At 39.6% G+C, this 26453-nt stretch overlaps 1 protein-coding gene across 1 annotated transcript in view; it reads left to right on the top strand.

Moving 5' to 3' along the window:
• The window catches only part of LOC138757170 (interleukin-11 receptor subunit alpha-1-like), a 101377-nt gene extending 82037 nt beyond the window's left edge, over positions 1–19340 (top strand). Inside the window, exons 7-13 of the mRNA XM_069924084.1 lie at positions 2162–2328; positions 5321–5478; positions 9801–9942; positions 13635–13745; positions 14306–14396; positions 15982–16053; positions 18160–19340. Of these exons, the coding sequence (XP_069780185.1) occupies positions 2162–2328; positions 5321–5478; positions 9801–9942; positions 13635–13745; positions 14306–14396; positions 15982–16051 (739 nt within the window). The 3' untranslated portion in view covers positions 16052–16053; positions 18160–19340. The remainder of the gene's footprint in view (positions 1–2161; positions 2329–5320; positions 5479–9800; positions 9943–13634; positions 13746–14305; positions 14397–15981; positions 16054–18159) is intronic.
• The last annotated feature ends 7113 nt before the right edge of the window (positions 19341–26453 follow it).

Here is a 26453-nt window from a genome sequence, read left to right as displayed (position 1 = left end):
GGTGGCAATTCATGGGAGTCACTGAGTGAGTGGTCCTTGTAGAATGCAGTGGGGGGAACTTGAGGGTAAGATTTGTATGGTGTTGGGATCACTTCGTATATGGCAGATATGTTGGATGCATAGGGTAGTGGGGTGGTAGTTGTGATGTGGGAGGAGGCAAGGCAGAATGGTGGGTAATGGAGGGCATGTGGGTGAGGGCTGAATTGATGTTGTAGAGGGGAAGCCATGTTTTTTGCAGAAGGAGGACATCTCAATGATCAGGCATGGAAGACATCGTTCTGGAAGCAGATGCAATAGAGGCAGAGAAGATTGTGAGGAAGGAATGAAATCCTTATAGGGCCATGATCCTTTCTCTCAATTTGTCCGTCTCGGTCACATCTGCTCCCAGGGCAGTGTCTTCCATGCAAAATCATCCAAGATGTTTCCTCCTTCAAAAGACATGGATTTCCCTCTACCACCATCAACTCAGCCTTCATCCACATACCCTCCACTACTCACACATCTGTCCTTGTCCTTCTGGGGGAGAAGAGAAGAATAGGCAGGGGGAGGAATACTGAGCAACAGACAAAAGTAGTTAATTGGATATGGATGGGACATAGGAAAGAAGAAAGCTGAGAATTTCCTGGGATAGTGGGGTGTTTGGCTCTTTGAAAACAGAGCTGGGCTTCCATCCATTTCTCACCTTTCCTCTCTCCTGTGTCCCAGCCATATCTAATTTATGCTTTTTGGCTGTTGGTCTGTACTACTCCACCTCTCATTCTTCCCTTCTCCCCAGCCTGTTAATTCGGGTGCCTGCCTGCTTTTCACTCGTTCCTCGAAGAGGGGATCAGGCACAAAACATCAGTTATATCTTTACCTCGCATGGACACTGTGAGACCTGCTGAGTTCCTTCAGCATTTCTGTGTTTTTACTACCATCACAGCATCTGCAGACTTTCATATCTCTAAGTAGCCAAAAGAAAAGGGTTTTTTTTTTCAATAAAAACCTCCTTTCATGGCATTCCTCCCTCACCAACTTATGGAAGTAGAAAAGTTCCCTTTGGTTATTCTGGTCTACCTGCTTCTGGCCGTGAGAAACATCCTGTTTGGAATAATTTCAATTGATGGCATTGTGTCAGAAACCTGATAAACTAACCATACTTGGCACCTGCAGAGGAAATAAAAGAGTGAACAACAAATGTGGAGAGGTGTTCACATGATCCTATTTTATTTTAGTTGTACTTGTGCACCTGGGGCAACTTAATCAAAAAAGGTAAATTAGGGAAATAGAAAAGATAAGCAGACCTTAATGTGGTGGGCTTGCTCACATCTTTTGCATACTTTTAAAAGCTATATAGTTTATTAAAATCATACTTCATACATTTCTTTTAGCTAGCATTAGTTTTATTATTGTAATCTCGGGTCATGAAAGATTTTGACCCGAAATGTCTGCTGTTCATTTCCCTCCAGAGGTGCTACCTGTGCTACCTAACCCATGATTTTCTCCCGCAGTATTTTTTTTGTTCTGCCTTCCAGCATCTTCAGTCTTTTGTATCCCATTTACTGTTACACAGACTGTTTCAAGCTCCCCCTCCTCTTTTACTTTAAATTTAAACAAGGAGATTTGATAGAGGAAAAGCAGAGAAGAAGTTTCCATTTGCCAGAGGATCAGTAACCTAGAAGAGTGTAGGTGTGTTCATGTGTGGAAAGAGGGGGAGGAATTTTTTTTTTAAATCAGGGAATAAGGATGTACTGTATTTTTATGATAGTCATTTACAATGGAAAATGCAATGTACTTCAGATCTAAACAATTTTGTATCTGTAACACTGTCTGTCTTTATTTTGTGTTTTTACATCTTTACTTTCTAAGTTTGGTGCTTGTGCAAAGTGCCTTGTGTTTGCTCCCTCATTTGGGTTGCACACACTATGAACTGCTTGGTGCTTCTCCTTTTTAGATCCAGTTCTCAATACTTATTGTGGTTCAAATTTTGCAACATTTATTGTTCTTTTTCAGATGTAACTATTTTTTTTTCTTGAATTCAAATGGCCTGTCATGAACCAAGTAGCAAAATGTAGACATTATTTACTGCACTCCTCAGATAGAAACCATGTCCTTGCTTAGCATTTGCATTTTTCAATCTTTGAGACAATGGTGTTTAAAATTATTTTTTTTGTGGTTTTAGGGATCCAAGAAATAAAGTTTGGAATTGCACTACACAATTACCCAGTAACATCTGTCAAATAGACGATCCTCAAATATTTTCACCCCTTCCGTATGTAATAAATATAACAGCTGTTAATCCAGTTGGACATAGAACTACGCTGTTAGAAATTGTAGCACCAGACATTGGTAAGTAATTTTATTAATTTAGCTGAAAGGTAAAATGGATGCTTAAATTGTTCCAAAAAAAAATTCAATTTTTAACAATGTGGCTGGTCGAATAATATGAATATAATCACACAGTAATCTTAAAACTGAACTTTTGTTTGTTACATTTCAAACTATTAAACCATGCAAAAAGAAATATGAGTGAATAATATTATTCTTATGTGGCTCGGTATAATAACACCACCATCTACAAATTCGCTGATGAATCCACGGTAGTGTATTGTATAAAAAGAGGTGATGAGTCAGTATACAGGTGGGAGATTAAAAAAATTGACCAAATGGTGCACCAACAATAACCAATGTCACCAAAATCAAGGAGATAATTGTTGTCTTCAGGAAGGGAAAAACGGATGTGTACGATCCAGTGATCATCGGGAGATCAGAGGTGGAGAGGGTTCTTGGGAGTCATTATCTCGGGGGATCTTTCCTGGACCTAACACACTAATGGCACTGTGAAGAAAGTACATCTGGGCCTCTACTTCCTCAGGAGTTTGTGGAGGTTTGGTATAACATTGGAAACCCTGGCAAATTTCTACAGATATGTAGTGGAAAGTGTGCTGACCAGCTGCATCATGGTCTTGTATGGAGACACCAATTCCCCCAAGCATAAAGCCCTGTAAAAGGTAGTGGACACAGCCCAGGACATCACTGGCAAACCACCTCCACACAATCGAGAACATCTACGAGGATAGCTGCCGTCGGAGAGCAGCAACAATCAACAAGGATCCACACCACCCAGCACACACTCTGTTCTCGATGCTACCATCAGGAGAAGGTATAGGTGCCACAAGACTCTCACCACCAGCTGCTACCTCTCCCCCATCAGACTTTTCAACAATTCAATCAGTGACTGACTCAATTAAGGACTCTTAGTTTTACACTTTATTGGTTTTTTTTTCTATTGCACAGTCGGCTGTTTACATTTGTTTACATGTGTACATTGTGTGTACAGTGAAATTCTAATTTAACATGCTCCGATTTAATGCTAATTTGGATATAATGCGATGAGTCATTGGACTTGAGTGTTGGACCCCCGGGCAGGAGCAGGGATGTCGGGCCCCCAGGCAGGAATGGGGACCTTGGGAAAGACATGGCATTTGCAAACACTGATGCACATGGGTTTATACTCAGAGGCTCTGATACTTCAAATGCAAGTATTGGATCATAATGGTTTACTAAAAATGAATTTGTGTTCTCATTTCAACTCTAGCAACACAACGATTTATTGAACCCCCAATTTAGCATGACCCTGCTTTTGTCCGGAATGAGATTTTAGGACCCCAACAATCGCATTTTGAAGGGGTTGCACTGTATTTTTTTTTTTGGACTACCAATTAGTGGAAATTCTGCCTGGCCTGCAGGAAAAAGAAGCTCAGGGCTGTATGTGATGTTGTATGTACTCTGACAATAAATCTGATCCTGAATCTATCATTTGTGAGGAGGAGAGGTATGCCCAAGAATGGTACTTTGACACCATTTGATTTCTTTTAATGCACTGATGTCCATTCAGTTTCAGTAGAGCAAAATGAAGCATTTGTGGAGAGAGTTAATGTTTCAGGCTGATGGTGTTTCATTTAAATTGAGAAAAGTTTAAAAGTAAAACAGTTTAGTTTTCTAGTAAATGTTAGATAAGTGTTGAGCCGTTCTAAACAGCAGGCTTCTCCGCCTTGGGAGAGGGTTGGTTAGACAGATCATCTTCCATCTCTGTTAAATCCACAACTGGGTGGGATTTAGTTTCAGATTCATTTTTAAATATTGAGTGGCACAGCTAGTAAAGTAGTTGTCTCTCAGGCAGGATGGAATGTCAGGTTTGGAGTTTGTATGTTCTTCCACAAGGACAAAAACTTTGCATGCAGGTTGGTTGGTTAATTGGCCACAGTTAATGTTGGGTTCCGGGAGGACCAGGAATGACCACCCTCCACTACACATCAACAATTTTGTATTTGGGAGAATGGAGAGCACCAAGTTCCTTGGAGTTCACTTGTCTAGTGGCCTATTGTGGACACTCAACCTCTCCTCACTTGTCAGGAAGGCACAGTAAGAATGGCAGAGAGAGTCAGGGGAGTCTCCCTCCCCCACCATCAATGTGATCTACTGGGATCATCCAAAGAGGACGTGCAAAATTATTGAGGACCCCATTCCACCCTGCACACATCTTTCAGCTGCTCCTGTCGGGGAAGAGATAAAGGGGTATCAGAGCCAGCACCACCAAGCTGAGGAACAGTATCTTCTCACCGGCAGTGAGAATGCTAACAACCAGAGGAACTGCTCACACTAACCATCCGAGACTCTCATGTACAAAAGATTTATTTATTGGTATTAATGAAATACTTCCATATGTATTTGTCTGTATTTGTGTTGTATCTGGTTGTGTGCCTACACATTTTGTACTGAGGACTGGAGAGCGCTGTTTCATCAGGTTGTACTTGTGCAATGAGATGAGAATAAACTTGACTTGGCTAATGCACGTGGGTTGGAGAATTGAGGGGAATGCAGGAAAATGAATTACAGGGAAAACACATGGGAGGAAATTAATTGTTCTTTAAGCTAGGATATATAGTGGGTCAAATAACCTCCTGCGGTGTGGTAGGGAAATATTTGCGACTATTTGTCTAAAACCCACACTCACTATGATAGATTTGTCAGTTTCTGACATGAAAGGAAGGCCAAACATCCCATACCATCTAATGAAAAAATAACCCTCTGGGTTAATCCCAATTCCCATCTTCTGGTCCATATCCTTGAAGATAATGGGATATTTAATACTCATCAGGGTATTTTATAAATGGAACATGGAATCCTAAAAGATAGTGTTTTTTCTGAGTAAAGAATTTTATCTAGAACTCTCCACGACTCTCAGCATCCAAGCCGAATGTGTAATCAGCAGATGTTTCTGTTGCAGTATTTCTGACACTTCAGTCGTTATTTTCTGCTTTATTTGTTTTTGTTTCAGTTCAGCCTGATCCTCCCTCAAATGTAAAAGCTGAGCCTGTTTTTGGATCTCCCAGAAGAATAAAAGTTCAATGGAATTATCCGTCAACATGGAGTTCACGTTTTGAATTAAAATTTATCCTGGAATACAAACTTCAGCAAAATAATTTCTGGTCTCGGGTAAGTTCAGCAGTGGTTTGAGGTTACTATTTGTAGTTTGTGTTAACTTTTCTGAGGGATATGGAGATTTGTTAAGATTTCTTGCTGTACCACTGATTTCTGAAGAATCGGATTTTATTGTGGAATTTTTGTATGCCCTTGTACAAGAGTTAGCTCCACTCTGATGCTTCTGGCAAGGCTACGACTGTTGTCACTGCATTTCAGCATGTTACGGTCAGGTATTTGAAATCTGAGAACTTTATCTGATGGAAAATACATTAGTTCTTATTAATATTGATGCAAGACTAAATGTAGGGAAGTACATTTTACCTCTGGACACAAATTTTAATTGCAATAGATCAGATACATGTTTTATACTTATGCATTTCTAAGGAAAGTAGAAAATATTTATCAGATCAAATGGGCTAAATGGCCTTCCACTGAGTCCTAAAGCATTATGATTTTATATAATGCTTGACATTCATTCTTTCATTGAATTTTTTCGAGCATGGTTAATGTATTTGAGTGATGCTAGCTATTTTAGTTGAAATGCAATTTTGTTCATGCATCTTTTTGTTTTTATTAAAAGTTGTAAGATGATTACTAGAGTGATCAGAATTAAATTTGCTGAGAATAGTAGTAATGGTATCAATGGGCATTACGTAAGTATTTGTTTCAAATCTTTGAGATCTGGTTAAGATGCTCTGCTTTCTCCAATCTTCTGATTCCAAGCCTACTACTAACCAAAAATGCAAAATTTCATTTTTATCGAACATTACAGCACAGTACAGAGCTACATCAAAGTAGGAGGGAAATGTAATATTGATGGGATTCTGTGGATTTACTTGGGAAATGTTTTTACATTTGTGCAAAATAAATTCCCCTTCGTTTTGGTTTTCTCTCTGTCCCACTCTGTGTGCCATAAAATTGGGCAATAATTGGATAAGCAACATGATACCCCAGAGCGTGATATGTTTAGTGTGTGGATATCTTTTTAGGAAGGTTGAACCTTTGGTTACAAAAGTGAAATTTGAGTATTGAACTGCCAGATCAAGTTGCTGAATAGTAAAATGGTGAGTGTGTATTCCTGCACCAAAACCTACAGCAATTTTAGATTTAACTATTCTCAGAATTAAATAGCTTTCTGGAACATAGAATTTAATTTCTGTATTTTGATCTGTCCAATGCCAAAATAGATTCATTGAGTTTATGACACAGAATCATAAATTCATTTTAATATGTAATACTACTTGGGGTACATTCATTATCTTTTGAAGGTAGCTAACAAAAAAAGAAAATCTACACTTTATGAAAGAGCGGGAGCTGCACCATGATTGTCATTTACCATTCAGCCTGTCTGTCCATCTCACTGGCTCCACACAAAGCCCTGCAACACCTGGACAGCAAGCATACTTTCATCAGGATGCTCTTGATCGACTACAGCTCAGCATTTAACATCAACATCTCCTCAAAACTGATCAACAAACTCCAAGACCTGGGACTCAACACCCCACTGTGTAATTGGATCATGGATTTCATCACCTGCAGACCACAATCAGTGAGGATTGGGAAGAATATTTCCTCCACAATCTCCATCAGTACTGTAGGGCTGCACTTTTAGTCCCCTGCTCTACTCACTTTACACCTACGACTGTGTGGCTTGGTATGATAATAACATCATCTACAAATTTGCTGACGATACCACAGTAGTGGGTTGTGTAAAGAAAGATGATGAGTCAGCGTACAGGAGGGAGAATGAAAACTTGGCAATCTTGCATTCAATGTCACCAAAACCAAGGAACTGATTGTTGACCTCAGGAAAGGAAAACCAGAGGTGTACGATCCAGTGATCGTTGGGGGATCAGAGGTGGAGAGAGTGAACAAATTTAGGTTCTTGGGAGTCACTATCTTGGAGGATCCTTCCTGGAAGCAACACATTAATAACATCATAAAGAAAGTCCATTAGTGCTTCTGATTCCTCAGGAGTTTGCAGACGTTAGGTATCACACCAGAAACCCTGGCAAATGTCTACAAATGTGTGGTGGAATGTGTGCTGACCGGTTGCATCGCAGTCTGGTGTAGAGACACCAATACCCATGAACGTAAAGGCCTCCAAAAGCTAGTGGACATAGCCCAGGACATCACAGGCAAAACCTTTCCCTCTATTGAGGATGTCTATAGGGAACACTGCTGTGTTCAAGGATCCACACCACCAGTATATGCTCTGTTCTTCCTGCCGCCATCAGGAAAAAGGAATAGGTACCACAAGACTCACGCCACCAGGTTCAGGAACAGCAGCAACCCCTCCCCATCAGTTTCCTCAACAACAAACACAAAAAGGGACTCATTTACGGACTCATATTTGTACACTTTTCTTTCTCTCTGCGTTGCAGTTTGTTTACATTTGTTATCTGTTCACAGTTCTTTATTTGTTTACATCTGAACGTTGTGTACAGTTTTTTTTGTACTACCAATAAGTAGTAATTCTGCCTCTCCCATAGGAAAAAGAATCTCAGGGTTGCATGTAATGTCGTGTATGTACTCTAACAATAAATCTGAAAATATATTCTCTTCTGAATTCTCATTTTGGGTGACAAGCACAGGACAATATATCAATAAATGTACTTAAAATCTGCCACAAATAAACTTCTAATTCCCTTTGAGGCATTTCACAAACTTACACATCAATAAATTAATGGGCATAATTAATTATTTTGCCTTCATTATCTACCCAGCTTGCCTAAAAAAAATATTCTTGTGACATCAGTCTGAATAAGAGTTTCTGAAAGATAGTCACGGGGTTTTTTTGTACTGCTTGTGGAAGTTGGTATTTGTTTAGCTACAAATTGTGTCAGTCTTCACAGTGGAGGATATATCTACCATGCCAAAGACATGTTCTGGATGTGATGTGAGGCAAGGTCCAAGGTTCAATAGCTATCTCTAAAGATATAGTACGAGGCAAACTTGTAGATCTAAAGATAGATAAGTCCCCGGTCCTGATGGAATGCATCCCAGAGTACTTGAACTTGAATTTAATTTTTTTTAAAGATGTTACACTGTATTATAATAATGCACTCCAGTTGGTTGAAAGGGAGAATAAATAACATCACCATCAGGATTTTAAAATATGCGGATTACAGAGGCAAGGCAAAAGCAAACTGTGGAGTCAAAAAGGAACTGCCCAAGATCCAAAGCAGACCACCTTTGCCATGTTTGCATCTTGCAGAGTAGCCTCTGTATTTCTGTTCATGACGTCTTCTTGAAGGCATCCAGAAATATTGCAAGCTGAGTGAATGCTCTTGCTATATTTCAGCATTACATACAACCAAGTTCAGTGTTTTGGTTATTTTGCCTTTTCAAGCCAGAAGCAACTTAATTATTTTTCCATATTTTCCAAACCTGAATACAAATGTAGTTTTCATTACTGTATGTCGATTTTGCTGTTCCTTTGAACCAATTTGAATAGCCATGAATGCACATGAATGAACTGTTGTGCAAAAGATCAACATGTCCTTGTTTAATTTGAGTCTCTATATATTTTGTGGTTGTCTGTGGGAATGGAGTGGACTTTTGATTCCACAAGGGTGCAATCTAATCTGAGTCTGAATCTGGTGGTTTGAGCACTACTTGGGCAGAAAAGTTGAATTTCCACAGAAATAGTATGATGCCATTTTTTTACAATAAAATGGTGTACTTCATTTCCTGAATTTTCTCTGCCCTTTCAAAGGTCAGGATCAAATGTATTCTTTCATGTGAAATGTGAATTGGAAGTTCAGCTCGCCCTCAAAATATCCTATACCACCAAATGAGGTCTTCTGCACTGATAATTACTGAGTCTGTGTTCACTTTTCTTAGGCCAATATAACAAGCTCCAATAACTGTAATCTGCCTATTTTAAAATCCTTATGGTGATATTGTTTGTTCTCCCTTCCAACTGACTGGGGTCCATGAAAAATTTATTCTAATACAATGTAACAAAATGCAAGTTGGGGTACTAATAGAAATAAAAATACTCTTGTTTGCTAAATCTGTAGCTTATCAAACAATCATTCAGCTGTGGAGCTTATTTTCTGAAGGAGGGGTACGCACAGTGAGAAGGGAAGGATGGCATTGTTCCGAAGTGTGCACAATATGCCAACAGGAAAAGTATGTAGGGATCTCCCAGGATGGGTAATGCTATTTAAAGTTCCAGGAAGAGATATTGCCATTATTTTCAAAATAAAGCATTAACTTGTGAAGAACACTGCTGTTGTAATAGTAATTCACCCGCTAGAATAATTATTTACTGCAGAATAATAATCTGAGCATTTTAAATCCTTTTTCTTGACACACTTTATCTTCAGGTAGAGACGAACAAGAAAGAAGAAACAATTACTGATGCCATTGCTGCTCAACTTTATGTGATTCGTGTTAAAGCAAAAGATTTCCTTGACTATGGAAAGTGGAGTGACTGGAGTTCTGAAGTACTTGTCGCTACGTGGAGTGGTAAGCAAAGTCGATCTGAAAAATGCAGAATTGTCAAAATATTTTATTTCAGAATTGCGAAATGAAATTAATTTTAGTTTTGTAAAATTGATTGAATTTGATCCAATTATTTAGGATAAACTCCACAGCACTTACAAAAATCGACATCATGGGGAAAGCACAGTTACAAACTGCAGTTGTTTGTATGAGGTGTACAAAGATGTTCAAAGGATAAAATAAATCAATGACCAAATTGATGTGGGAATAAAAGAAAATTAAAAATCTCACCAGAGGGATAAGATACTCTTAATGCATCTGACCTTTAGTTGTAGGAAAGAATACCTTGAAATCTAATGAGATGGATTTTTATTTTCTGAAGGACAGAAATAAAGTCAGTCCCTTCAGAAGGTAAAATATCATCCAAGGGCATCAGAAGAACTTGAATTGTAAGAACAAAATATGGGTTCTCGACTCCATAATCCTGCTCTACCATTTAAAAAGCTCATAGCTTCTTCGATTTTTAATCTCGACCATGTTTCCGTTCCACGTGGGAAATTTTGCATTCCATTGTGTATCTACCCCTACCTTGCATATTTGCAAAGTCCAATTACTACTGTATTTTGAGGGAGAAGTTCCAAAGTCTCATGAACTTCCAAAATAAAATCATATTTAACCTTTAGCATAGAAAATCCCTTAATTTTAAACAACAACCCTGTCCGACCCACCCTCCCCTTCACCATCAAGCCCTAGATTTTCCTGCATCTCTCATTCGCAAGGCTCACGTCATCTCCAGTGTTCCAGACAACCTTGATCCAGTGCAATTCACCTTCTATTTCACCCATGGCAGAAGCTATCACTGGCTGGATAACAGGCAAAACAAATCTTTTTGCTGTACCATAGCATGTGTGACAATAAACATAAACTTGAAGTCTTGCTTCCATTCTGTGGATTCTGAGATGTTACAAGATGTCATTGTGGGAACAATAGAATCTTCCACAGCTCTGGTAAGAGTTCAAGTTTATTATGATCATATAATTGTAAAGTACAACTGGATGAAATGGCATCCTTCTATCCTCCGTGTAAAAACATGCAAGCACATAGACATAGCACATATTTATGTGATTTATATGCAGTACATATATAAAAATAAATCAGTATTGTTAAATAATAGTAGAATCTCAGAGGGATTGTATGAGACCATGGGAATAAGCTGTTTTTCAGCCTGGTGGTTCTGGCTCTGTGACTCCTGTATCTTTTTCCCAATGGGAATAGCTGGAAGATGCTATATACGGGGCAGTAGGTGTCCTTAATGATTTTGTGAGCCTTCCTCAGTTAATGATCCCGTAAATCACGTCGATGTGGGGAGGTAGACCCCAATAATCTTCTCTGCTGCTCTTATGGTCCTGTGGATTGACCTCCAATCCAATACTCTCCAGTCACTATACCACACTGTGATGCAGTCAGCCAGAACGCTCTCAATAGAGCTCCAATAGAAAGTTGACAGGATGGTGGCTGGTAGCCTTGCCCGCCTCAGTCTTCTCAAAAAGTGCAATGGCTTTGGGCCTTCCTGACAAGTGAGGAGATGTGTGTCCAGGATAGGTCACTACTTAAGTGGACTCCAAAGAACTTGGTGCTCTCTACTCTCTCCACTCCAGAGTTATTGATGTGTAGTGGAGGGTGGTCATCCCTAGTCCTCCTGAAATCCACAATCATCTCCTTTGTCTTATCCACATTGAGACTCAGGTTGTTATTTCTCACGCTATTACGAGAGATTTTCCACCTCTTCTCTATAGTGCGACTTATTGTTGTTGCCAATGAGGCCAGCTATTCCTGCGTCATCTGTAAACTTGATGGTTCTGTTAGAAGTGGAGTCATGGGTTAGTAGTGTGAACAGGAGCGGGCTGAGCACACAGCCCCGAAGTGTGGTAGAGCTCAGCGTGACGATGCTCACCATTCTGCTGTGGACTCAGACAGTCAGTGGTCTTTCTGTGAGGAAGTCCAGATACTACTTAAAGAGAGGGGTGTTGAATTCCATTGAGGACGGCATCTCCACCAGTTACAGAGTGGAAGCAGGAAAGCAGTGCTGCTGGAGCTCATCAGAGTGCCTCTTTGGGGTCGCTCCTGAATCTCAATGGCCTGCTCAGGGCGGCGGCAGCACACCACCCCCCCCCCCCCACCCAACCCTGCACCTGCTGAGTGCTACTTTCTATTCTGAACATACCTGTGACTTCCATGACCAGTCTCCTACTTTGTAGTCCTACAGTTTGCTATCAATTATACAGTGCCAAATACAACATGGCCACCACCAAAAGCCAGGTCTCACGAGGCCTTGTTGCTGTTTTGTTGAGATCCGGCATCTAAAAAAATTAGCATTGCACCCGTCATTGAAGCCTGTTCCTGTCACCCTCTTTGGTATCAGGATGATGGTGGCTGTCCAAGATAACTGCTGGATAAGGTGCTTTGTTCCCCTGTAGTTTTCATGGGCCTCCTGTATGCTTGTGATGCTTGGATTCCACAATCGGTGGCAATGTTGCAGTTTTTCAGGGAGGCCTGTGCCTTCCCATGACAACACTTGGAATAGAGTACTTATTTTGGGATTCTGGTGTCGAGCTTACAATTGAGAAATGGGAGGACTCCGAGAAACAAATAAATCATTGTTTTGTGGCTACTGAGCATAAAGTTTGTATGATTTGTCAAAATTGTTACCTTGCTTATCTGTGCCCAATGATACTGGTGGTATCTTCCAAGGCCCCTGAAATGCCTTCTGAAGAATACAAGAAAGCACTGATTGCAGCTGCCCAGATCATAAAATTTGTGCTCACCTCTAAGGGTTTCCAAGCACCCCTTTCCTCATTTGACCCATAGGCTGTGCTGTCCCACTAAAGGTGATGGTGAATTTCATAATCTATGGCTGCCTTCACTGAGAGATGGCAAGAAAGGTGTGGAAAGTGGCCCACCTTTTCTCGGTGCTCACCATGAAACTTTATTGGAACTTTAGGGGAAAGTGCGCTGATGGGTTGTGTCCCAACCTGGTATGGGGGCACAAATACCACTGAGCTGAAAGGCATGAGAAAAGCCCAGGGCTTCACAAAGCTTTCCCCACCATGGAGAAAATCAGAATGGAATGCTGCTGCCAGGGAGCAACAGCAACAATCATCAAGGATCCACTCCACCCAGAGCATGGTCTATTCTTGCTGCTGCCATCAAAAACAAAAGGGCTTGTGGCCAGCCACAAGATTTGTATCACCAGGTTCAGTACAGTTGCTACCCCTTTGTCTCCCCAAGACAGAACTTGGAATCATCACTCTTAAACAACAAACTCAGACTCATTTAAGGAGTCTGAATTTACACATTATTTATTGTTGAATATTTATTTTCTGTACTGCAGTCAATTTGTTTTCTTTGTTTTTATTTCTCTTCTGTGTATGGATCTTTTCTTGAGTACAGCTGATGTGTAAAAATACTGCCTGGCCCACAGGAAAAAAATCTCAGTGTTGGATGTGATGTCATAATCTGTACTCTGACAATACATATGAACTTTGAACTTTATTGTCAGACAGCAGTGTGGTGGATTAACAGACCATTTTGTGAATAGAGAGAGATTAATTTTCTACAAAGCTGCTGTATCAAAACCTTTTGTACACAGACCTATGTGATATAAGTTTCTCCGATATTTGTTTTCACTGGTGTAAATTAACATTATTGCTTTGTAGAAACTACTTCAGAAAGTATCCAAACTACTGTTGCCATGTTAACAATGGACTATCAGGATACTCACGGTCAACAAACAGAGACATCCTCTTCTCCAAATTCAATAGCTTCAAGTAAGTTTGGTATTCAATGTTACTCTTGGTTCTTAGTCAAGAATCAGTTTATAATGTGACTGTGTGATGAACACCGTGGAAGCAGGTCCAAGTCAGGGGAGGAGAATAACGCAAGTGTGAAAATCCCCATAAATCATGAGTGAGGGAAGAGAACTCTGACATGTTTTTAAGTAATTTTGCGGAAGAATAATTAGTGCATTTAAACATGATTCAGCAGTTTCCCTTAAATCAGGACATATTCTGCAGTTCTCGAAGTTTCTGTTTTAAATAAATTGCGGAAAATTATCAATGCATCGAAATGACTGATAAGATGATTATAATAACAGTTGAATATTCATTTTGTCCACATTATCCAATGCATATTAATATTTTTGAGGTGAAAGCAACATTTACACAGTTTGCATTTATACATGACTCAAATATGAAAACATATTAGCAAGGAAGTTAATTTAATAAATTGAAAGTTCTGCCTTCAATAAATTCCTGATTGTGAGACAGGTTTTTCTTACCATTCTTGTAGCATTAAAATCTGACACTTGTTTCTACTGATTTGACCACAGGTTCTGATGTGCTCGATAAGGATATTATCATATTGATCTTCATTGCCATCTCGGCTGGACTATTCACAATAACTGCTGCATTTGTAATATGGTATATATAAAAAAGAATTTTTGATTATTTTTGATCTTGTTTACATGTAACTTGCTCCTAATTTAATGTCATTTATTATGGAGAACGAGTAGATTGACCACATTTAATTATTTTAAATATAAGATGCAAGGTTTGTTATCCAGAGATTTGAGTTCAAATCCCAGCTCTGCAACCATGAAATTTAAATCTGGTTAATAATTTGGAAGAACAAGCAGTACTGAAGACCAAAAAACCTACCAGATTGATTTTTAAAAGTGCATCTGGCTCACTAATATCTTTCAGAGGAACAGAGCTGCTGTCCTCACCTGGTCCGGCCTATACTTGAAACAAGACAGGAATACTGGAAGAACTCAGCCAGTCAAGCAGCACTGTGTAAAGAGAAACTAGTTAATGCCTACATCTTAAGGGTCTTTGGCATAAATCATTAACTGGTTTCTCTCCACAGATGCAGTTTGACTGGCTGAGTTTCTTGCAGCAATTTTGTTTTGTTTCCAATTCCAGCTTCTGCTTTAATTTGGGGTTTTTTTGGCCTATGCTTCCTGGAATGACCTGCAGATCACTCAGGTGTGTGCTAGCCACAATATTAAAAAAGAGAAATGCTGAAACCAAACCAGCTATTTAATGTCACCCATAGCACCAAATTCAAATGTAGTAATGTCACTTCTAGCTGAGCTCAACTCTTCAAAGGTTCAATTATAAACATCTGGAGTCTCGGGTCTGAACTGAGAGAGCTGTTCCATACACAAGTGAAGCAGCAACCTAACATGGTTGAAATGGTATGATTCAGTGATTCCATCCATGCGCCTGCCTCCATCACAGTTGCAGGCTACATCCTGTCCCACTGGCAGGATCAACACCTCCCAAATTTATGACTTAGTAGTCAACAAATTGGGAAAAAGGAATCCATGGAGTCTTTAAAATGGACTCCATCTTCTTTGGTAGCTTCTTCACCATGTGTCCCCTCCTCTGTGGATGTTTAGTGGTTGCAGTATATACCATTTCTTAAAGGCACTCGTAGGCTACTCCACTGTCTCTCAAATCTGTGAGCTCTATCACTAAGATGGGCAAGTGCATCTGAACAACACCTGAAGGTTCCCTTCGATGTCATGCACCATCCTGATTTGAAAATGTATTGCAAACCCTTCATTGCTAAAGGGTCTAAATCCTGGAATTCCCTCCCTAACAAAAATTCACCAGAAGGATTAGAGCTATTCAGAAAGGCAAATCACCCCCAGGTCAGTTAGGTTTGGACAAATAAATGCTGACCCTGCCAGCAATGCCCAAATCCTGAACAATGAAAAAATAGAAAAATATTCAGCACGTCGTTCATGGTGCTATCTGAAAGATTATTTACCCTCTTTCAGTTCCACAAAGGAATGTTTTGAGCTGGAAAAAAATAAAGATGCAACTTTATTCATCAATATTTGAGAATAGCTAGTAGATTACTCCATTATTGTTCAATTGTCTGTTCAGTTTCATCCAAAATATATTTGCACAATAAAAAAAATCATGAATGTATTGGTTTATAAATCCTAAATTGCTTTCAGAAAATGAATCAGATGTTACTGTAATATTTTCTTTCCAGGGTCAGAAAGAAAAGGCAAGAACCACACAAGGCTGACATTCTGATGAAGAAGGCACTACCTTATTGTTAATTGTATGTACATATCTCTGGTTTCTTATCGTCAATCATTTGGGGAGTTATTTGCTTTGCATTTGAGTTGGAACACATTACTCTGATACAGCCCCCATGTTGCAGGGGATTGCATTCTAGAAAAGGCTATCTGTATAGTGATTTCAAGCCAGGTCAACAAATGCAAATTGGAAAAATTTTTTTTTAAATTTCAAAAATTCTGCAAGAATCTCATTTTTTGTTGTGATTTGTTAATTCTACAAGGGTCATTTTTGCCCAAATTGCTGTAATGCAGAGATTATTTGTTATGGGTTGGCCACCTGTTAACTATCCCTTCACTAAGGCTGTGAAGCCTTAGTGACAGTGAAATCCCAATTTTACAGCCCCAATGTAACGTGAATTTGAATATTACGAGATGATTTGCGTCTCGGGCTGCCGGCATGAATGGAGACGTGGGGCTCCCGGATTGATTTTAAAATGCATACTGAATAACTGGGATGTTCCAAATAAAGGAGAAATGGAAATGATCTAGGTATGCAAATTAAACAGGGAAATACAATGAAACCCTGATTTAGCTTGACCCCACTTTTATCGCGATGAGATTTTATGGACCGCAACTATAGCATTATGATGAGGTTTCACTGTACTGTGTTAAAAGTTGCTTGTTTACAATAAGGATTGCAATATCATTAGGTCTGGTGTAAATTCAATAAGTTTGATCTGGTATTAAATAGCTTGGAGCTTTTCTCTCTCATACTTTCTACTGCTCCAAAAGAAAACCGCATCACTTAAAGTTATCAATTGGCACGTGAGAGAAAAGAAGTGTCTACATTCCCATAATCAATGTTTGAACATCCAAATTAGGAATGGTCTTCTTAAGTTTGCATTTATGTCCTCTTTGATTCTTGGCATATCAAAAACCTAAAACAATTAGTATCTCTGCTTACACTGTCCCCTGAGAAATATAATGATGCAACGTCTGTCTTTGCCAGATGATCCCTTATTTGTAAAATGATTCCAAGTACAGGATTCTTCCCTAAGGGGAAATATCCTCTCCACGTTCATCTGGTCATGTTTCCTTAAGACTTTGCACCATCCCCTCCCCGTAAAATTTCAACAGATTCAAGACTAACCATTTTCTATTGTGACAACCTACCCATTCCAGCAATATAACCATTAAAACTTTGCTGAACAGCTTCAAACATCATTATGCCCTCCCTTAAATAAGGAGACCCAGACTCAGCACAAAATCTCGGATGCGATTTCACCAGTGCCCTATGTTACTGAAGCAATTACTCTCCCTTTGTTAAAATTTAATTTTGTCCTTTATTAAACAACAATATTCTGTTAGCTTTTGTAATTCACCTGGCACATAAGCCTTTAGCCAATCATGTGTTGGAATAACCAGATCCTAAAGCATCTTGGAGCTCAGTCATCTATTGTTATTGAAATTATGTTTTTAATTTTTTTGCCAAAATAGATGATTATTTTTTTCCCCACTTTATGCTATATTTGCCAGATCTTTTACTCACTTAGTCTATCTTTGTTTAACACCCTGACTCTTGCTTTCATCCAAGTAATTTACACAAATTGTAAAATGTCAGGCTCCAGTGTCATCCCTTGTGCATATCATTTGTTATGCCTAGACAACCAGTAAAAGATCCATTTTTATCTACTTGTATTTTGTTGGTGGCCAATCTTCCATCCTAGGTAACTACTAGGTAACCTTCTGTATCATGAACTTTCATATTTCAATTTATTATTTGAGGCAGTACCTTGTCAAATGCCTTCTGAAAATTAGAGTACTTCCTCTTGGTACCTCTTCATCCATAATACTGTTACAAATTGGTTGATTGCCCCTGGAGACTAAAGAAGAGTTTCAAAACTATTTCCTTAGTTGTCCTTGATTGGATTTCTTTTTCTCTTCTATAGAAATTGTATGAGCATGTTGGTGCTGGGTCTTTGACACAGGATGTGCTTACACTGTTTCCAGAAAGGACAGCCTCAAATGATTGACTGTCTTGTACTTTTTAAATGAAAGTAAAACTTAATTCAAGATGCATAGAGGATATTAACCTAAATCTCCCATTTTAGCACACCTATGTATTTATCATTGTGCTTTCTACATAGCTCAGCTCCATCTTGACCTGGGATTTACAACAAGAAAATAAGAGGATTCCAGCTACAATATTTTATGGAGAGTTTACAGCTACGAAGAAAAGCACACAAAAAAAAGGCTTTTAAACTGGAAAATAAAAGCCCAGATGTTTCCAGCCAGTTGTCACATTGAATTGGTTCATCTTCTCATCAGCACATGGCATTGGAAATTCTTTACACTACTGTTTGAGTGAAATGGAAGATGAATTGCTTTAATTGTGGTTGTTGAGTTTCTTTGACAATGAACTTTAAAGTTCAATTACATTTTTCCCCAAAATTTGGCTATGTTGTCATAGCCTGGCGTCTCAAATTGTATGATGCAGCATGGTTCCTGCCATTGTTTGTTTTTTGAAAAGCAGCATTTAAACATGAAGAACCCAACATGCTCTCTTGTAACTAAAAAAAATTCTGAGTTTTCTCAATAGAAAAATGTTGGCAATTTTTGAAAAACCTGCCAAGGACAGCTTTGGAAAGCATGTGGCAAACCAGCAGGTCTGCATTAAGTGTCACAAAGTGACCGCAGTCTACAGAAGATATAACCACTTTAATTTAGCTGCCTCATAAACCTGCAACCATAAGGTATCTTGCATGATTATACAGCAGCAAGCTGAAGCTAAGTGGTGAGCGCACTTGGTGACTATTATGTAAAGACATCTGAGCCTGTTGTGGTCTTGGCTTATATTGAAGCATTTGACCATTGTGAGCCTGGAATCTCATCTGCATATTTTTTTGCAGGGAGTTTTTGCTGATAAATGAATATTTTGCTGGGACTTTTTGATAAGAAGCAAATGCTATCAAGGAATGACCTATCTGCCCTTCGAGTATTGGTGTACATGATAGACATTGGATTTCATATATTGCAGCTTTATTTGTCTTTTTGGAGCACAAATCTCCCCTTAGTGTGCAGAGGGAATTATTTTAAATATTTTTGCAAAAATTGTGTAAGAGCAATTATATTTTGGGGAAAAATAGCAAAATAAGTGCAAGGATAGCTTATTGGTCATAATGGTGAGCTTTTTGTGTTCACTATTGAAATGTCAAATTGCATCAATTTACTGCTGCTCATCTTCAATCAAAAGAAGAGCTTGTCAAATCATGACTATATTAATCAAGAAATTGTTGAAATGCCCATTAAATCCAGATATTCCCACGTTCTTATTCTGTGTAAATTGAAACTTGCTTCTCTGCCACACGTTCATTCTTTTAGACACATGTATATCCGCATCCACATAACGTACCATGTGTAGTCTGTGGAATGTTTGAGCAAAATACTTCAAGGAAAATGTTTTTAAATCTTTGACATTGCTGACACATTAATCGAGGCATGTTATCCAGGTCGAAATGCAAATCGAAAATGTGAATTTAAAAATTGGCTACAGCACCATTGTTACCTTAATCCACCAAAGCAGATGTACTTTGGATGAATGAAAATACGCTATCTCAAAAATATGGAAAAAATAATCAAGTATTGATCCTTCACTAAAATTTGCCAGTTATTCCAAAATGTGAAATATTTCATATCTTCTTTGTCTGACTTTAATATTGTCCATTTAAAATCTTGTCAATGTTTTGAGGTAATTTATAATTTTTAATAGAGGATCTAGAAATTGCTACTGAAGGCTTTGGAGATATTGAAACTGGTTTCCACTTTCTATTTATAATTTTGCAAAAGTGCATCAACCTGCAACAGTTACGTGGTATATTTATTGTAGCAAACAGCCTGATAAACCAAATCAAACTGACAAACATAATTAGGTGGTCGGTCATTTGCAAAACCTTGATCTAAGAGTTGCTTTTTGAGGAATGTCGCAGAAGAATCGTTAAGAGTGGGAATCTCCAACTGAAGACTGGTGTGTGTATAAAAAAAAAGGGAGAGAAACTGTTGCTGAGCAGTTGGTGCAAGGAGAAAAGATGCTCCTCTAAGAATTGATTTAAAATTTACAACCAGTCCTTCCATTTTGAATCTTGTATGGGAGAATGTAATTGAAATTGGTCAACATCTATCAACTACTGCAATTGCAGATTTGGTTGAATTAAGAGCAGGATTCTAACTGTTAAAACAAGTTCAATTAAACTCTTGTATTAACCAAGTAGTCAGCATACTTCCGTCAGAAGGAAAATGTATGAATGGTTAGGTTTGAAATGGTTTAATTGCTTTGTGTTACAAAGATGATTGTCATTCAATTTGAACATGGAAGGGGGCCAGTTTTCTGGATGAATTATCCACTATCCCATTCCTCTGTCCTTTTCCGTTATCTTAATAGCATCATTGACCATTGAACATTTGTTACTGATTTTTAAAAACCTAAAAGCGCAGGATAACTGCTACTTTGAAGATAGATACAAGTCCAAATGGTAGTGATTTTAACAGGATATGACATGGTGACAGGATTTTTTAAATGATGTCGTGTGGCATTAGAGAGAATTAGTACTGGATACATTTGTAGGCTGGAGAAAGCCTGTAGTTTTGCTCAACAACTTGCAACATTGTAATGTTGCAATTGATCAGCAATGTAACCGGTTGCCACTGCCTGGGCTATCTAAAACGTGGTTAGGCCACATTTGGAAGATGTTGTACATTTTGGTCATCACATTGTCAAAAAATGTGGACATTTGGGCAAAGGTGCAGAAGAGATTCATAGGATGATGCTGAGATTAGAGAGTATTAACTATAAAGAGTTTTAGATAATCCTCTGAAGTGTCAGAGGCTGAAGGGTGACCTGATGGTGTATAAAATTGTGGGAGCCTTTTTCATAGGGTGGAAGTGACAAATAAATCCTAGACAGCATTGTTTTAGCTGCAAGGCAGAAGGTTGAAAGCCGATTTGGAAGTCTCAGTTTTTTTCTGAGAGGAAAGTGCCTAGAGTGTGCTTGAAGGTGATGTGGTGGAAGCCAATACAGTAGCAAAATTTGAGGCATTTAGATAGTCACATGTAATAGGAAAGTATATTTGTAACTGTCCCCCATCCCTGCCAGTGCCTAATCTGTAGTGTAATTGAGAACAGATTGGATTTATGCTGTATTGCTGTGTACTAATGCTCTCTAGTAACCTTCTGTCTCCTTCCTTGTAGAAATATGGCATATGCTTTACACTTGGTAATGGAGACTGGTTTTACTATCACATTATTTTAAAAATGCTGCTCTTGATATAATGGAGCATGTTATGAATCTGCTGCAAAATACACAAAACAACCTGTTTAATTCTATTGAGATATTTGAAAAATATAGATCCCCAAGAATAAAATAACTTTTAAAATAGCATTATACACTATTCCCAGTTTTCAGTAAGGATTGATGATACTTTCTGGGTGGCACGGTTAGCCTAGCAGTTAGTGCAGCACTGTTGCAATGCCAGCAACCAGGGTTCTCTCCAAGTGTGCATGGGCTTCCTCCACGTGCTTCAGTTTCCTCCCACCCTTCAAAACATCTGGGAGTTGTAGTCAATTGAGAGTAATTGGAGGGACGGGCTCTTGGGCTGGAAGGGTCGGTTACTGTGCTATATATATAAATTTAAACATTTTTAATCATCAATGAACATTTATAAACCTCTTCTGCCTGAGCCAGGATCTTGTATCTGAAACATGCAGTATTTAAAAATTCACTCATTGCCTTGATTTCCAACATACAAGATGCTGTGGCTGATGTTTTTTTTACATGGAATAAACCTGCAACAATATCCTTAAATGTTGAAAATGTGTAGTTATAAAATTCCAACAAAAAAAATAAGTTCCTTGCTGTAATTTTACTTTTTTCATTGAGCCCTCCTGACATTTCAATACTTCTGCAAGAGCCCTCGTCCAAGACCATTTTGTTTGACTTGGTTTCTGCAGTAATTTTCCCCCAAAAAATGAACTTTATTCATAATAAATTATTTGCAAAAAAAACTGTTCAAAGTCTTTTAGCACCCTCAGTGTCGTTATATTTCCATCATGTTATATTACATTCATTCTCCGTTTATCTGTTTAGCACCATGGCCACCACTGTGACATCTTGTCATTATTCCCCCCCCCCCCCTCTGTTGTTTGAGGGGCTTCCCCTCGGTCTCGGCACCTCAATACCTGGTAACGGAAGAACTCTAGACTTTGGTCCTTCCCCACACTGCCCTTGTGTTGACTGCATCAAGCCTCTGTGTGTCCCTCAGCACATACTCCTGCAGCCTGGAATGTGCGCTGAGATACCAATAAATTTGAGTTAATGATCTTCCAGCATCTCTGGATGTCTGTCTGCATTTGTGTCTGGGAACATTTCATAAACCAGAGAGTCCTCTGTCATGCTGCTGCTTGGGTGAAGTGTAACAAGGGCCTTCTCCACACTCGGCAAATCTGCGTTCTGCAAAGAGTTCTGCTGCAGTCATCTCAGGGACAATGTGAGTTGTGGGTGATATTTCTATCATACAGGAAGGATCTGACCAGCAGGGCTCTCACTGCCAGCCAGGCTGGGTCCTGCTGCTTGTTTGTGAGCACAAGGTGGTTGGGCATTCTGCCAGATGACCTGGACAGTCTGATCAGGGAGCCACCCCACAGTATCCAGAGAGTTCTTGACTGCATGATGTTCATTGCTGACTGCTGCTTGATGGATTTGTGGTCAAAGGTGTCTGGAAAAACATTCCCACAAAGGATAGGCAGTGTGACAATGTCCAACTGACTGGGACATAGTGTGGCACCAGAGCCAGGCCCATCCTTTGCAATACCTAGTAGAAGTAGAACTTCCAACAGATTGTGGCACGGTGCCCTTGTACTTTGGTTTAATGCACAGACTGATGCAGTTGCACATGAAGGTGGTCATTAGGATGAGGGCAGCATTAAGGGTGGCCTTGCCTCCATTGTCTGGTGACATACATAGTGACCCTTTGGATCCTTTCTATTTTGAATGCCCATATGAGATGGAAGACTGCTCTGGTGACCAAATGAGCCACACCTGCACCATGTACAGAGAACACCTTGCATCCAATGTCCAGCTTCTTTCATTATTGAGGGAGCACATTGTGCCCACAGACTCCATTTCTGCAGGGCCTTTTTTTTGTTGCATGCCTCAGCCCCTCAAAACCAGATTGCCAGCATCTTCAGGTAGACAGATCTGACTGTGAAGGGGATTGATGGCTGATCAGACCAGTTACCGCAGAGCATTGCCTCGCTCTTCGGTTTACACTATTGCCCAATGCAGACTAAATCAGAATGCTGATCAGTCTGTGGATTATTCATGTACAGGAGGAGGCTTTGATCTGGATGCCTCTGCTGCCTAGCAACTTCACTCCTCTTATGCCCTCATACTTCATGATGGATTGAGAATTACACAAACAGAAGAGAGCAATTGGCCTGCCTATCTCTTTCCAACCCATTGCTTGGATATGGATATTTGTGTAGAGTAGTTTAATCAACATCCATTGGAGCGCTCACACCCCTAACGTCGAGGTACTCGAGATGGCAGAGGTCGACAGCATCGAGTCCACGCTGCTGAAGATCCAGCTGCGCTGGATGGGTCACGTCTCCAGAATGGAGGACCATCGCCTTCCCAAGATCGTATTATATGGCGAGCTCTCCACTGGCCACCGTGACAGAGGTGCACCAAAGAAAAGGTACAAGGACTGCCTAAAGAAATCTCTTGGTGCCTGCCACATTGACCACCGCCAGTGGGCTGATAACGCCTCAAACCGTGCATCTTGGCGCCTCACAGTTTGGCGGGCAGCAGCCTCCTTTGAAGAAGACCGCAGAGCCCACCTCACTGACAAAAGGCAAAGGAGGAAAAACCCAACACCCAACCCCAACCAACCAATTTTCCCTTGCAACCGCTGCAATCGTGTCTGCCTGTCCCGCATCGGACTGGTCAGCCACAAACGAGCCTGCAGCTGACGTGGACTTTTTACCCCCTCCATAAATCTTCGTCCGCGAAGCCAAGCCAAAGAAAGAGTTTAATCCAATTACTGATTCAATCCCCGAAGCCCATTTTGGAGAACCTCTTGATTAGCTTAACACTATTAGACCACCAGCAAGCCAGGTTTGAATCAGGTGTTGTTTGTAAGGAATCAGATGTTGTTTATATGCTCTCCCAGTGTGTGCGTGAATTTCCTCTTGGTGCTCCGGTTTCCATCCACCTTTCAAAAACACAGGGATGGTTGGTTAATTGGAGTATTTGCACGGCACGGGCTTGTGGGCTAGAAGGACATGTTACAATGTATGTCAAAAGCTTTTTGGTCAAAGCTGATAAGGCTTGTGTTTATCTTCCTGTCCTGCACATTGGCTAACGTACCTCTGAGCTGCTTGAAGCTGTCAACAGATTTTCCTGCCCAGAACAGTACAGATTTGCTGTGGGTGGATCACCTGTCCCAGAGTAGGCGACCCAATTGACAATGGCCTTGAACAGGATCTGCTTGTCAACGTTCAACAATAATATGGGTCTCCGATTCCTGATCGTCTCTTCTGATCCTTTCTTTTTGATGTTGAAGGCGATGATGCAGTTTCAGCATCCATCCTGTTGGTGATTTAACCTTGGAAACGTGCCCCAGTTATTCTTCAACCAGGACTTAATGTAAACTCTCTTGTTTACCCCAGCATGAACCACCAGAATTCTCTCCAGTCCTTTAGTTGTGATGCCTAATGCTACCTATTAGAATGAGAAACTATTATTGTAATAGAGGGTTGTTTTTACCCTTGCACCCATTATTCACACAACCTATTTTGTATGTTAGAAATTCAGTATTGAAATAAATAATCCAGGCAAGAATACACCTGTAAATATGTAAGGATGGACTTTCCACTCTGCACATTATTTTATTGAGTCAGTCACCCAAGATAATTGTAGCTTATGCAGAAGATTTTAGAGCCCTCAGTGTAAGTCCACTTTACACAAGCTTTTGTGCTACTTGAAAACAAAAAAACACAGTCTAATTAGATGGGTCCACCCATTAAGCTGGCCAAGTTTTTTTTGGTTGAGTAAATTTGTTTGGGAGTTTCCACTTGTATCACGGACCTTTGAAGGCAGCTTAAAAATTTAAATAGGTTCCTCTGAAACACAAAAGTATCAATATTTTCCAAAGTTTGGACTTGTTTATTTGTGAAACTGATTTGCTGCTTCTACATATTTTGATCTCTCGCATTTTAAAATTCTTATTTTTATGGGTAGTTGCTGACATCTGGATTTTGTTGCATCTATTTACGTTATTGGTCATCGAAATTACCAGAAGTTTGTTTAAACTTCTTTAAAAGTGTGCATTAAAATGTGGCCCAAATGTACTGAATGATATTTTGCATTCGGGATGTGCAAGTAACCTTGAGCAACAATCTGCAGAAGGAAAACTGGAGGAATATTACTCAGAGCAAGGTTTTGTTGATCATGAAGCCCTTATTATAGATGTATTACTGAATCCTCTATGGAGGAAGTGGAGAACAAGTTTGATATGTTTTAATTAACCAGAAAGCCTTTTCCCCCATCTTAAAGTGTTTAATCAAATATCAACTGGGAAATTGACAATTTGATTGTACAAGTCACTGGATTACAGGTAGATCCCACTTGTGTAGATTTAGCATGTCAAGCTACATGCAGGAGCATCCGGCTTTAGCCATGCAAATAGGGTGAAGTATACAATATAATATTCTGATGTTGATTCTTTAAAAATCCATGTTTCTCCATGTATATTAATATTTTTTCCATATAACAATTACAGTACAGAAACAGGCCATCTTGGCCCTTCTCGTCCCCACCGATTTAAGTGAACTCCACTTGTACCACCTCCCTGCCCATAACCCTCCAATCCCCTCACATCCATGTGCTCATCCAACCTTCTCTTAAATGACAAAATTGACCCTGCTGCAACCACATCTTCTGGAAGGTCATTCCACTCAGCCACCACTCTCTGAGTGAAGAAGCTTCCTCTTATGTTACTTCTAAAGTTTTGCCCCCCTAACTCTTAACTTATGACCTCTCATTCCAATCTCTCCTACCCTCAAGGGGAAGAGCCTATTCACATTACTCTATCCCCCTCATAATTTTAAATCTGTTTCCCCCACCCCTTAACTTTCTACTCTCCAATGAATAAAGATCCAGTCTACTCAATCTTTCTTTGTATTTGAGATACTGCAATCCAGGCAACATTTTAGTAAATCTTCTCTGCACCCTCTCTACCTTATTGATATCCTTCCTTTCATTTGGGGACCAGAACTGCATACTGTTTTCCAAATTTGGCCTCACCAATGCCTTGAAAAGTCTCAACATCATCTCCCAGCTCCACAGTTCCCCCTATTTTTGTATCGTCCACATATTTACTCACCCAAT

Source organism: Narcine bancroftii, chromosome 3, assembly GCF_036971445.1.
Source record: "Narcine bancroftii isolate sNarBan1 chromosome 3, sNarBan1.hap1, whole genome shotgun sequence".
NCBI classification, from domain to species: domain Eukaryota; kingdom Metazoa; phylum Chordata; class Chondrichthyes; order Torpediniformes; family Narcinidae; genus Narcine; species Narcine bancroftii.
Note: the sequence above shows the minus strand (reverse complement) of the source record. Positions and strands in the feature narration are given on the sequence as shown.